The sequence below is a fragment of the Musca domestica genome, unplaced genomic scaffold, assembly GCF_030504385.1.
Source record: "Musca domestica strain aabys unplaced genomic scaffold, Musca_domestica.polishedcontigs.V.1.1 25, whole genome shotgun sequence".
Taxonomy (NCBI): Eukaryota; Metazoa; Arthropoda; class Insecta; order Diptera; family Muscidae; genus Musca; species Musca domestica.
Genome location: NW_026712277.1, coordinates 548,486 through 560,444, shown reverse-complemented (window position 1 = coordinate 560,444; position 11,959 = coordinate 548,486). Strand labels below are relative to the sequence as shown.

The following is an 11,959-nucleotide window of genomic DNA, read 5'->3' as shown; positions in this document are numbered from 1 at the left end:
AAACATAATTAATGTTTGGGTCCAAACATAATTAATGTTTGGGTCCAAACATAATTAATGTTTGGGTCCAAACATAATTAATGTTTGGGTCCAAACATAATTAATGTTCGGGTGCAAACATAATTTATGTTTGGACCCAAACATTAATTATGTTTAGATCCAAACATAATGTATGTTTGGCTGGAAACAAACTTATGTTTCGGTCCAACCATAAGTTGTGTTTGGATCTAAATATAATTTATGTTTGGGTCCAAACATAATATATGTTTAGATCCAAACATAATGTATGTTTGACTGGAAACGAACTTATGTTTGGGTCCAAACATAAGTTGTGTTTGGACCTAGATATAATTTATGTTTGGGTCCAAACATAATATATATTGGGGTGCAAACATAAATTTATGATTGGGTCCATTTGTATACTTACTGCAGATATAATTCAACCATAATGCAAACTAGTTTTAAAATCAATTTTTGATATTCACATTTTATTTAACATAAAATAAATTCATACATATTATAATATATAATATAAAATTAAAAAACATATACATATTATAAGCATATGTTTTAAAGGCAATTTATAAATAAATTATTTTCAAAATTTGAACATATATAAAATGTGTCATTTGTGTACAATAAATCGACTGGATGTGTGAAAAAAAAATCGTCGAGTTCTACTCGAAATCCATAAAAATGGGAATCAAATCCATGATTCAATATTCTTTGCAGACAAAAAATTGGTTGTGGTTCTTTACAAATATGCAAAATAAGGCCGAATTCCGGCAACTGGTCTTCACTATATCCGATATGTACAACCATTTTGTTTTTATAGTAAATGCCATTAATAGTTAGATTGTTTATAATTGAAATAGGATTTTGTAAATGAAATTTCTTTACAATACTTTCTATGTCGCATTCTACAACTCTCTCTCCTTCAACTTTGTTAGTATAAAACTCTTCAAAGTTTAATATAGTATTGGCGATGTTAAGCTGATATTTTGTGAATAATGTTTTTATTAAATTAACTCTAGAATTGGTGGAAGTTGCACAGTTTTTGAAAGGCTGGTGGAACGCTTCGAATCGAATTGATGACAAGTGTTTTAGCGGACCAACTTCGTCCATAATTCGTCCATAGTGAGTCAAATTATGATATTTAGGTTTCAATGTTGAATTTGAGAGTTTCAAATATAATCTGTGGTGCTCAGTTATCGAGTTTGTTAGTATTACGTTTGACTTAATTTGTAAAACGTCAGAGTTACAACATATGTTTAAAATTTCTCTTAGCAGTAAATACAAGTGCCATTCTTCGCAATCTGGGACTAAGTCGCCTATTATTAAAGATAGATTAGAAGAAAATGTTTTCATTTCAGATGCAGACATTTTAAACTTAAATTTCAGAAGAGCATCACTATTTAAAATGGGTGGCTTATTCTTACAGTTAGGACCATAATTAAATACCAAAATGCGATAATTTAACTGTTCTAAAGTAAAAAACTTATATTTTGTAATAAATGAATTTAAAATGAATATCAAATCGTAATGGCAAACACCCTCTAGCAAATCATGCATGACATCAATGGCAAAGTTGTTAAGTACATTAAAATGTTCTAATTTATTCCAAACGCATGTTTCTTTTATACCTGTCTGTCTAGCGTCTGATGTCTCTACATCATCAGCATAATTAATGTCATTTCGCAACAAACTTGGTTTTTCTTCACAAGATGTCTGCGTATCGCAACGTTTCATTTTGCAAAATCTACAAAAAAAATTGCTTTGAAAACTTTCTGAAAATCCGAGAACAGTATTCAACCCCAAATTATCGCCTAGAACCAAAACAGAAACAATTTTTACGACCTTATATCCTTCTATTTCTGAATCTAAAATTATTCCCTCACTCTCTAGGATGTTCAGATATTTTATGAATGGTGTGAATACACGGGAATTTCCAAATTGTTTCCTGTCTTCACTAAAGAGAAGCATTCCTGTAAAAATATTTTGTAATTTCGAAGCCATATGGTCTGGCATACACGCGAATTTTACATACACACCACAAATTTTTTGGATGCCAGCGTGCGAAGCTAGAGCATTATTCGGTTCAAAGTCATCACTGAAAATAAACAAAGGTAAATAAAATATTTCTTTCGATGTTGGATATTTAGATATTATTTTTTTCCAGTGATTACTTTGAACATAGTTTTTTATGGTGCCATTATTTTGGTGTGTCAACAAATTTTGGTAATATAAAATAATGTCGCGAAGAAAAGGGGTAGAATTGAAAAGAACGCCAAAAAATATTTTTAAAGGAAATATCCCTACAGTATAATTAATTTTTTTTAAAACAACTGAATTATCCATGTCCATACATTCATTAATTTCATCTTGTATATTATGATATTCAATATCGAAAAATAATTTACTACGTTTTAGTTCTGATATAATTTTGTATTCTGAATTTAGTTGGCTTGCTTGTATTAAATTACACACAGATAAAATTAATTCCGTTTTCTTTTCATTGTCGTCCCATTTTGAAAGCTGTAACTGCAAATGAATTTTCTGAAGGTATTTTTTGTAAAACAGCACTATTTGCTTAGAATTTGTTATTGCTGAATTCCGTGAAATTGTCTTATGACTGTATATTTTAATAAATACTTTCAGAAATTCCATTCGAATCTGTTCTATTTTTAGAGACAATAAAGTGCTAGATTCAAAATCTTCATTATCCACAGGCTCTGAGTATTCTTGTAAATATTCGTTTGAAATATGATGAATATCTAGTTCTTGACTAACTACAGGCTGATGTTCATCTGATCTTTCTCTAAGTTCAACACATAAATGTTTTCTCAAATGGGATCTAAATGATTCTATATTGGTGAATTTGCGACTACAAACCAGACATTCAAAAAATTTGCAACTTCTGTGTTTTTTCCTATAGTGTTTTATGAGATCTTTAAGAATATCACAATTTGCTTTGCAAAGGTGGCAAGTTAATACTGTCATCGTAAAGTAACTTAAAATGATCTTTAAATTAAAATAAATCAAGAATATAATAATGAATAAAAGACAATACAAATACAAAATTATTAAAATAAGTCTTTGATTATGGTTTCAATAATAGCTACCTTTTCGTTTGGCAGTTTAATGTTGAAAATGGATAATTGGATAAATTCCCATACGTGTTTGCACAGTGGTGGGTATGCAACATCTAAAGCCATAATATACATGAATCCTATATTTAAAGCTTCAAGTAGATCAGTGCATTTATAGATGAAACCTGCGATGTTAAACTGCGCATAAGTGATGTCATGGCCAAATTTTACAAATCTAATTTGTAAGTCCGTAATAGAATCCTCTTTCAATTGCACAATTGACTGTAAATTAAAATAAAATTTGATTATTTTGGGTAATAAATATTTGTATATTAACATATTTTAAAATAGCTTACCTCATATTCCTTAATAAAACGCTCCTGAATTTCAAATTTAGTGGCTCTACCTTTCTTTTCATGCGTTTCGTGTCTTTTTCCACTGTGTGGTAAGATGTATGGTATTAAAAGAAGGGTCAATTGTGCTCTCAATCCTAAAAAATAAATATTGTATTTATGACGTGATCCAAATAAAATATTTGTTTTACTAATTAATGCTTTATAATTTTAACACTTACGTTCTTCAGTGGATGTATCGATTTTCGTAAGTAAGTTGCAGACTGCTTTGTCCCGAAGAGTACGTGCGTGATTCAAAACATTTGAATATATCATCAACCAATTTTCAACAGGTTCTGTTGCTGAATACAATAATTTCACGTCCAAAGTGGTTAGCTTGATTCCATTGTTACCCTGTAGCACAGGGTACTTTGAGATATATTCAAATGTGGAAATATTTCCTTTTAATTCGTTTCGGCGATAAGCATGAGTTTCCTGCCACTTTAAAATAATTGTAGATAAATCCGAGGTATTCTCAGTAAGGTACTCAATACTTTCTGCTTCAGCTGAAAAAAAAAATCATTTTTAATTTCAAGGTGTTATAAATTACTAATATCCTTTACCACATAGTGGTGTAGCCTATAAACCAATAACTTACATGGGAGAGACACATTTGCTTTACGCTTAAGGTCCTTGCGAGGCCTTCGACTTATTATTCCATCAGAACGTAAAGATGTCCTTTTGTTATTGTACGCACTCCACAACTTTCCTCTAGCAATACAGCCTTTCTCCGAGGGGAGGAAGTATGCAGAAGCTAATTCGGTATAAAAAATGTGGACAATCGATTCGGCCAGAACTTCAAAATCTTCACGTTTAAGTCTGAAAGATATTTTTTTTAATAAATAAATAACAATAATTATTGAAGTATTAAAAAATAATAAAAGCAAAAAAATATAAAACTTTTGCAAATACTAAAAAAAATAATAATAAAACTGATTAAAATCAATATGCATACTTACAATCTGTTAGGGTCTTCTTTTAGACATTCGTCAATAAGGGCCTTCGAAATATTCACCCTATCTTTATTTTGCAGGCGTTTTTCGGCAATAAAAATTCTCCATATTTTGTTGACAGCCGGAATTGACTTGATGGACTCTATGTCAGTCTTTAAAGTTGAAATAACATTTGTTTTTGGGGTAAGATCCCCAAAACCACCTACGGATTCACACTCCGATAGAGTGCCACTAACTGTCGATGCTGATGCCACTGATCGAACGGAGTCTAAATGAAAATTAAATATATTATTTAAAAAAAGAAATATATTATTTAAAAAAAGAAAAAAATATTAACAGCCTGTTTCTTTATTTTGAAACGAAATTTTTTTTGTTCCGACATAAAGAAACAGGCTGTAAATCCAGTGTACTTACCTCCAAATTGCAACTCAATATGAAAAGTAGGTGTTGACATATATTGATGAATTACTTTTTCAAACTGGTCTTCTTTAATGGTTGCACCAAACACTAAGGCTGTTATTTTTCTTGAGGCATCAATTTTTAACTCTAATTTGGCTGCTTTTATAAAGCTTTGTAGATTTAAAGGCTCCGGCGCTTCGACAAATAATTTGTCTTCCCACAAAACAGTTGGTATCAACATTTATTACAACACTTGTGACACGACGCGAAGGCACAAAACAAATAAAAAGAATAAAAAAAGAACACAACCAGAATGCCAACATGAGACACGCGCAAATGTTACGCTCTTTTGTTCTCATCAAGCAAATCGGTGTGTATGCGAAAAACGCATGTATGTATGTATGCATGAACATTAGTAAGAAGCAACCCCAGTAAACAATTTTTTCCGACTGCTCTGATTTTAGATTTTTTTCCGAAATTTCTGACGTTTTTTTCAGAAATTTCTGATAGAAATTGGTCCGATTTTCTAAACGTTTTTTTTTAGAATTTCTGCACATTTTCCTGTGTTTTTAAGCGAAAAAAACTCGAAAAATGTACAAACGGAGAGAGTAGATTGTCTATTGCTCTGGCATATTCTCTCCCACATGTAAACGGATGGTGGTGGTTTGACACATTCTCTCCCATAGTAGTTGTTGTTGTGATCATTCATTTCAAGATCTCAACAACAACAAAGCGCAAAGCAAAAATGCTATTTGTTATTGTTATTGTGAACTGTTAGATTTTCCGTTGTAAAAATGTGCGTTTTGTTGTTGTTGTGAATCAGCCTCTTTCTCTTTCGTTCCCAAAAAAATATGATGGAAAAAAATTGCAAAAACAACTACATACCGGTTTTCTGTGTGCACTGCTTTTTATTTTTAGTTCTTGTTTAGCAGTTGAAACAGAAACGTGCTACTGTATGTTATGTTCCTAATAAAAATAATATTTATAATGTAAATGTATTATAGATGTAATATTTAAACTACATTTTTACGAAACCCGAAATAAATTGTTTGTTTTTGAAATAAATATGTGTTTTTTTTTCATTTTTAAGTGGTGTGACGATTTTTTCGATATTTCTTCCGAATTCTGAACGATTTCTTTCAGAAAATCGGAACTTTCTCCCGAATTCTGAGCGTTTTTTTTTCAGAAAATCTTAATTTTATTCCGAATTTTCTTTCGAATTCTGACCGATTTCTTTTAGAAAATCTGAATATTCCGCCGAATTTCCAGACGAATTCTGCCCGATTTCTTTCAGAAATTCGGAGTTGTCCTCCGAATCTTTTCCGAAAATCTAATTTTTTCTCCTATTTTTTCAAGAATTTTCACCGAATTCGGACCGAATTCGTCCAGAAAATCTAATATTTTTTCAGATTTTTTTCAGAAAATCTTTCCGAATTCGGTGACCACGTCCATACAACTTTCGTACCGAAATCGGAAGGAATTCGGAATCAGAATCGGACATTTTTTCAGAGATTCTGACAGAAATCGGACCGAATTCGGCAAAAATTGTTTACTGGGAACGTCTCAGCAACAAAAAAACATCCAAACAGCTCTTTGTGTGTTGTTGGTGGCATTTTTTGGTGCATGGACAATAGAAAAGAAATAAACGTCTCAGCAACAGTTTCCATCCCTCTTGCCGCGCACACACCACACATAGTTACAGCAGCGATCGACAGTGTTTGCTTGGTGAGAGCAAAAGAGCGTAACATTGGCGCGTGTCTCAAGTTGAGACACTCAAGTTGAGATACGCGCCAATGTTACGCTCTTTTGTTCTCACCAAGCAAACACTGCCGATTGCTGATGGAACTATGTGTGGTGTGTGCGCGGCAAGAGGGATGGAAACTGTTGCTGAGACGTTTATTTCTTTTTTATTGTCCATGCACCAAAAAATGCCTACTTGAGAAAGAAAACGTTACAACAACAACACACAAAAAAATTGACTCCTCTGTATATATGTCGGTGTTAATGCGAAAAACGAATGTATGTATGTATGCATGAACATTAGTAAGAAGTAACGTCTCAGCAACAACTAGAAAATTCACACCGCACAACAGCAACGAAAAAACATGCAAAAAGTTTTTTCGTTGTTGTTGTTGTGCGGTGTGTATTTTCTAGTTGTTGCTGAGACGTTACTTCTTACTAATGTTCATGCATACATACAACTTCTATTTACAGTTATATTTGGAAGAGAGCAAAAAATGTTTCGGTTCTGCTTTGTTGTGCGGCCAACCAAGCCAACACATCATCAACGCAAAAACAGACTTCTCACCCTCCTGTCTTCTTTTAAGTCACCTATAACACCAATTCAAAAGTAATCGAGAGCTCTGTTGTTTAGCTCTTTGAAAAAAATCCTCTCCGCACCCATAAAAAAATATGTTCTAACATATAAAATATGTTGGTACCCAACAAATAAAATTGAGTTATGTTACAAAATGTTGCAAACAAATATTTGTTTGCACCGAAACAAATTATGTTTGCATCCAAAAATATATTTGTTTGCAACCAGTCCCAAACAAATATATGTTTGGATCCAAACATATTTCTAACATATATTTTTCTGCGTGTAGGAGTTGGATGAATGCTATGAAAACATGTTTTTTTTGGGTAGATTGTCTCTCATCCAGCCATTTGGGAATGGGGAAGGGGTATGTTTTTGTTTTATTGGCTTTTGTGTTTTTTTTATAACTCCAAGCCATTACACCTGTCGGTCATCTTTTGAGCCGCCTGCTTAAGATATTAATGGTGTAACGTTAAGTGTGACCGACAGGCATTTTTGTATGGTTATGGTTAACACCTCATTATAAACGAAACGTTATGGCCACCCACTGGCCTAGTCTTGGGGTATTGTGGGAAATAATTATGGAGAGTTTTTAATTAGTAATTAGGAAAAAAATTAATAAAAATTCTCAATCTGTAAAAATCTGAATTTTTTGGGGAAAAATAAAAATTATTCTGGAAACCCCTTCCTTTGTTAATGATCAAAAAAAATTCCTTAGAGAGAGTATAAAAAGACTTAATAATTTATTTAAAAAAAGTAAAAAAATCTTCTTTAATGAACCCCGAAAAATCGTAAAAAATTCTAGAAAAAAAAAGTCCACAGATATACTTTAAATCCCAAAGACCTTCTAGTATGCCATAGCCTTTCTGGGCCTTAAAAAGTTTAAAGTCTCCCCAAGACTTTCTAGTCTTCTTAAGATCAAGTTATTTCTAAGGATATCTAGGTCTACCAAGGGCTTTGTGATTTTCAAGGCCCATTCCTATTTTTCAAATATAGTTAGTGGGTGGGTGGGACTAGTTCAGTGAAGCACATCACTGCGAGGTGCTGCAGTTGTAGGATTACATAAAATAGACTCAAAAGGTCGAGGCTTTGATGTTTTCCTCCACATTTTGAAATTTTAAATATCCAACTCCGGATTTATAGTTGTCTAAATGTAAATTGACTTCATGGCTAAATGGCGCCCAATCGAAAAACCAACAATTTTATTTTTCGTGAAATTTATCGTTATCAAAATTTTAAATATCTTCCCAAGCCTAAATGGCGCCCAATCAAAAAACCAACCATTTTATTTGAAGTAAAAACATTTATGTGGATATATATGGTTATTTGGCACCCAAATGTTAACTGACTAACAAAATGCTAAATGGCGCCCAAACAAAAACATAAACAATTATTATATAGAGACGTTTAGTGGGTCCCATAAGACCCTTAAGTAGGTCTACAAAAAACATCTGGCACCTAAATGTGAATTATTTACAAAAACTTAAATGGAGACCGAATAATAGAATCAAATATAGAAATATTAGAAAAATAACTTGAGATTAATGGTTATGTGGGTTTCGAAGGCTTACAGAAGCTAAATGACGAAATCGCAAGAATATTATATGCCCTCAAATTAAAGTAAATATTAAAATATTTCAATTATAACTTCGAATGTATAAGTCTCTGGCGCCCCAATGTGAACTGACCACCAAAAGCTAAATGGCGCCCAATCAAAAACACAAAAAAATATATATTTTTTTGGGTCTTCTAAAATAAATGCAATAAATAAGGTTAAAAAATCTCTGAAATATATCCTCTTTCAAAGGGCTTTGAAGGAGGATAAGGAAAATTTTCCCATTGTAAGAAGAAAAGTGAAAATTCTATAAAAAAAATTAAAACTAGGTCCAAAAAATGTTTAATAATTTTTCACACAAAAATCATCAGAGTTTTTTAAGAAAGACTTCAAAAAGAAATTTAAAACAAATTCCATTTTTTTTTTTAAATCCCACTTTGAAATCCTAAATTTTAAAAAGCTTTTAAAATTCCTTTCATAAAGAAGCCAAGATGTGAAGAAGCAGAAAGGTATTTTTGTAAACATTTTTTCTTTGAGATACTAAGCTTATGTTAAGACGTGTGAAGGTATAAAAATCCCCATTTTGGCCCTTAAATAAGACTCAAATATTTCTATAAAAATAATATCTCAAAACGAGGCCTAAAACGCAAATAGCCATTAAGAAAGCGTATAAATGGTTTGATAAGTTCTAGAATTAATCCAATTTGAAATATTTCTTTTTTTGAAAGCACAAATGATTCCGGCAAATGTCGAAGGGATATTACTAGACGACCTTAAAAGAGGATATTTTAAAATTTTACAATTTCCATTTTTTTACGAAAAAAAAAAATGATTCTGGGCTTTAAAAACAGCTTGGGATTTCTTCGGATAATCGGAGGGACTTTAGGAGATCATAATGGCTTGAGAAGATCATAATGGCTTGAAAAGACCAAAGAGTCCTTAAAAGAGACAGAAAGATATGTTAAGGAAGACAGAAAGTATTTTGAGAAACATAATATCTTCAGAATACCAGAAGTTCTTTTGGAAGACCAAAAGGTCTTTTGAAAGACCAGAATGTCTTTTGTGACACCTGAAGGTCTTTTGGAACACTCTTTTGGTCTTTTGGATGATCAGAAGGTTGTTGGGAATACCAGAAGGTTTTTTTGGAAGACCAGAAGGTGTTTTGGAAGACCAGAAGGTGTTTTGGAAGACCAGAAGTTATTTTGGAAGTCCAGAAGGTCATTTGGAAGGACCCGAAGAAATTTTGTTATTTAAAAAAAAACGTATATAAAGAACTTCTGGTCTTTAAAATAATACTATCATAGCCTATTTGATCATTAAAAGCCTGGGCAGTCCTTGAAAACCTTTCTAAAATTCCACTTTAAAGTTTGGGTGGTCCTCGAAAAAAATCCTCGTGTATGGTCCGGGTTATTCTTCGTCGGTTATAGCCGTGGACGTCCTTGAACAAAAATTCCGCAAAAATTCTCAACTACAGTGAACCAAAATCCTCGAAAAAAATCCTTTGAAATTTTAAGATTTAAAAAATGTCTTCAAGTCCTGGTTTGTGGCCCTCGGCAAATTCTCCTCAATATAATCCTCGATATAATCTAGGTGGTTCTCAATAATATTTCTTTGAACATCCTCGATTCAAGAGTGGGTGGTGCTGGAAAAAATATTAGAAATATTCGTATTTAAAAATGTTCGTCCTTTAAAACTTCGTTTAAAATCCTCAATTTAAGTCTGGCTGGTACTTGACAAAAATTCCTCAAAAATCCTCTATTTAAGCCGTAGTTATCCTTGCAAACTTTTCCTAAAAATCCTTGATTATAGCATCGGCTGTCCTTGCAAAAAAAAATCCTTTAACAAAAATCATCTATAATAGCCTGCAATTCAGCAATCGTGGATTTTTACAGAATATTTTCTAAAGGATCAACAGTTCAAAAAGCGTGGATTTTTTCAGGATATTTTTACAAGGATCAAGTAGTTCAACAAGGGTGAATTTCGATGATGGCCTTGGTGGTCCTTGTATAATTTTTATTTAAAAATCCTTGATAATAACCTGATTGGTCCCTAAAAAATTCCTTTAAAATCTTAGATTGCAGGTGGTCCTTCAACAAAAATCCTCGATTATAGCCTGCAATTTAGCTAACGTGGATTTTTAAAGGATATTTTTTCAAGGATCAAGCAAGGGCGAATTTCGATTATGGCCTGGGTTGTCCTTGCATAATTTTTATTTAAAAATCCTTTATAATAACCTGAGTGGTCCTTAAAAAATCTTTTAAAATCCTAGGCTGTAGTTGGTTTTTTTTTTAACAAAAATCCTTGATTATAGCCTGCAATTCAGCAAACGTGGATTTTTAAAGAATATTTTTTCAAGGATCAATAGTTCAACAAACGTGGATTTTTAAGGATATTTTTACGAGAAAGCACATGGGAAACGTGGTGTTTTAAAGGATATTTTTTAAAGGATCTCCATGTCTGCAATTGTGGATTTTTAAGGATTTTTTTTAAGACCAGGAGAACTTTAGAAACGTGTACTTTAAGGGAAATGTCTCCAAGGATCAACCGTTTAAAAAACGTGAAAATCCTCTGTTATAGCCTTAGTGATCCTTGCAAATTGTTCTTAGAAATCCTCGATTATAGCTTTGGTTGTCCTTGAAAAAAAATCCGTTAAAAATTCTTGATTACAGCCTGAGTGGTCCAAGTATAATTTTTATTTGAGAATCCTAGAAAATGACCAGAGTTGGGCTTAAGAAATGTCCTTAAAATCCTAGGCTGTAGGTGCTCCTTGAACAAAAATACTTTATGATAAACTGCAATTCAGTAAAAATAGTTTTTTAAAGGATATTTTTTTCAAGGATCAATAGTTCAACAACCGTGGATTTTTTCAAGGATCAAGCAAGAGCTAATTTCGATTATGGCCTGGGTTGTCCTTGCATAATTTTTATTTAAAAACCCTTGATAATAACCTGAATGGTCCTTAAAAAAATCTTTTAAAGTCCTAGGCTGTAGGTGGCTTTTTTTAACAAAAATCGTCGATTATAGCCTGCAATTCAGCAAACGTGGATTTTTAAGGATATTTTTACAAGGACCAAGAAGTTCAATAAAGGTGAATTTTTAAGGGATATTTTTTAAAAAAATATTTTTTCAAGGATCAACAGTTCAACAATCGTGGATTTTTTAAGGATATTTTTACCAGAATCAAGCAGTTTTACAAGGGTGAATTTTGAAGGGATAGTTTTTAAGGACCCATAGTTTACAAAACGTGGTTATTT

General features: G+C 32.1%; 1 protein-coding gene across 3 annotated transcripts; it reads right to left on the bottom strand.

The window, feature by feature from the left end:
* Nucleotides 1-467: 467 nt before the first annotated feature.
* On the bottom strand, nucleotides 468-5,254 carry LOC131802946 (uncharacterized). 3 transcript variants are annotated; one of them, XM_059123770.1, is made up of 7 exons: nucleotides 4,849-5,254; nucleotides 4,441-4,702; nucleotides 4,080-4,300; nucleotides 3,664-3,987; nucleotides 3,446-3,579; nucleotides 3,123-3,371; nucleotides 468-3,021 (listed from the first exon to the last, which is right to left on the bottom strand). In XM_059123770.1, the coding sequence occupies exons 1-7, from the start codon at nucleotides 5,072-5,074 to the stop codon at nucleotides 571-573; spliced, it is 3,867 nt and encodes a 1,288-aa protein (XP_058979753.1). In that variant the 5' UTR covers nucleotides 5,075-5,254; the 3' UTR covers nucleotides 468-570. The 3 variants fall into 3 exon arrangements, with proteins under 3 accessions (XP_058979753.1, XP_058979755.1, XP_058979754.1); XM_059123772.1 differs by having other exon boundaries at nucleotides 468-1,331; nucleotides 4,849-5,245; XM_059123771.1 differs by having other exon boundaries at nucleotides 468-3,371; nucleotides 4,849-5,245.
* Between the last annotated feature and the right edge of the window lie 6,705 nt (nucleotides 5,255-11,959).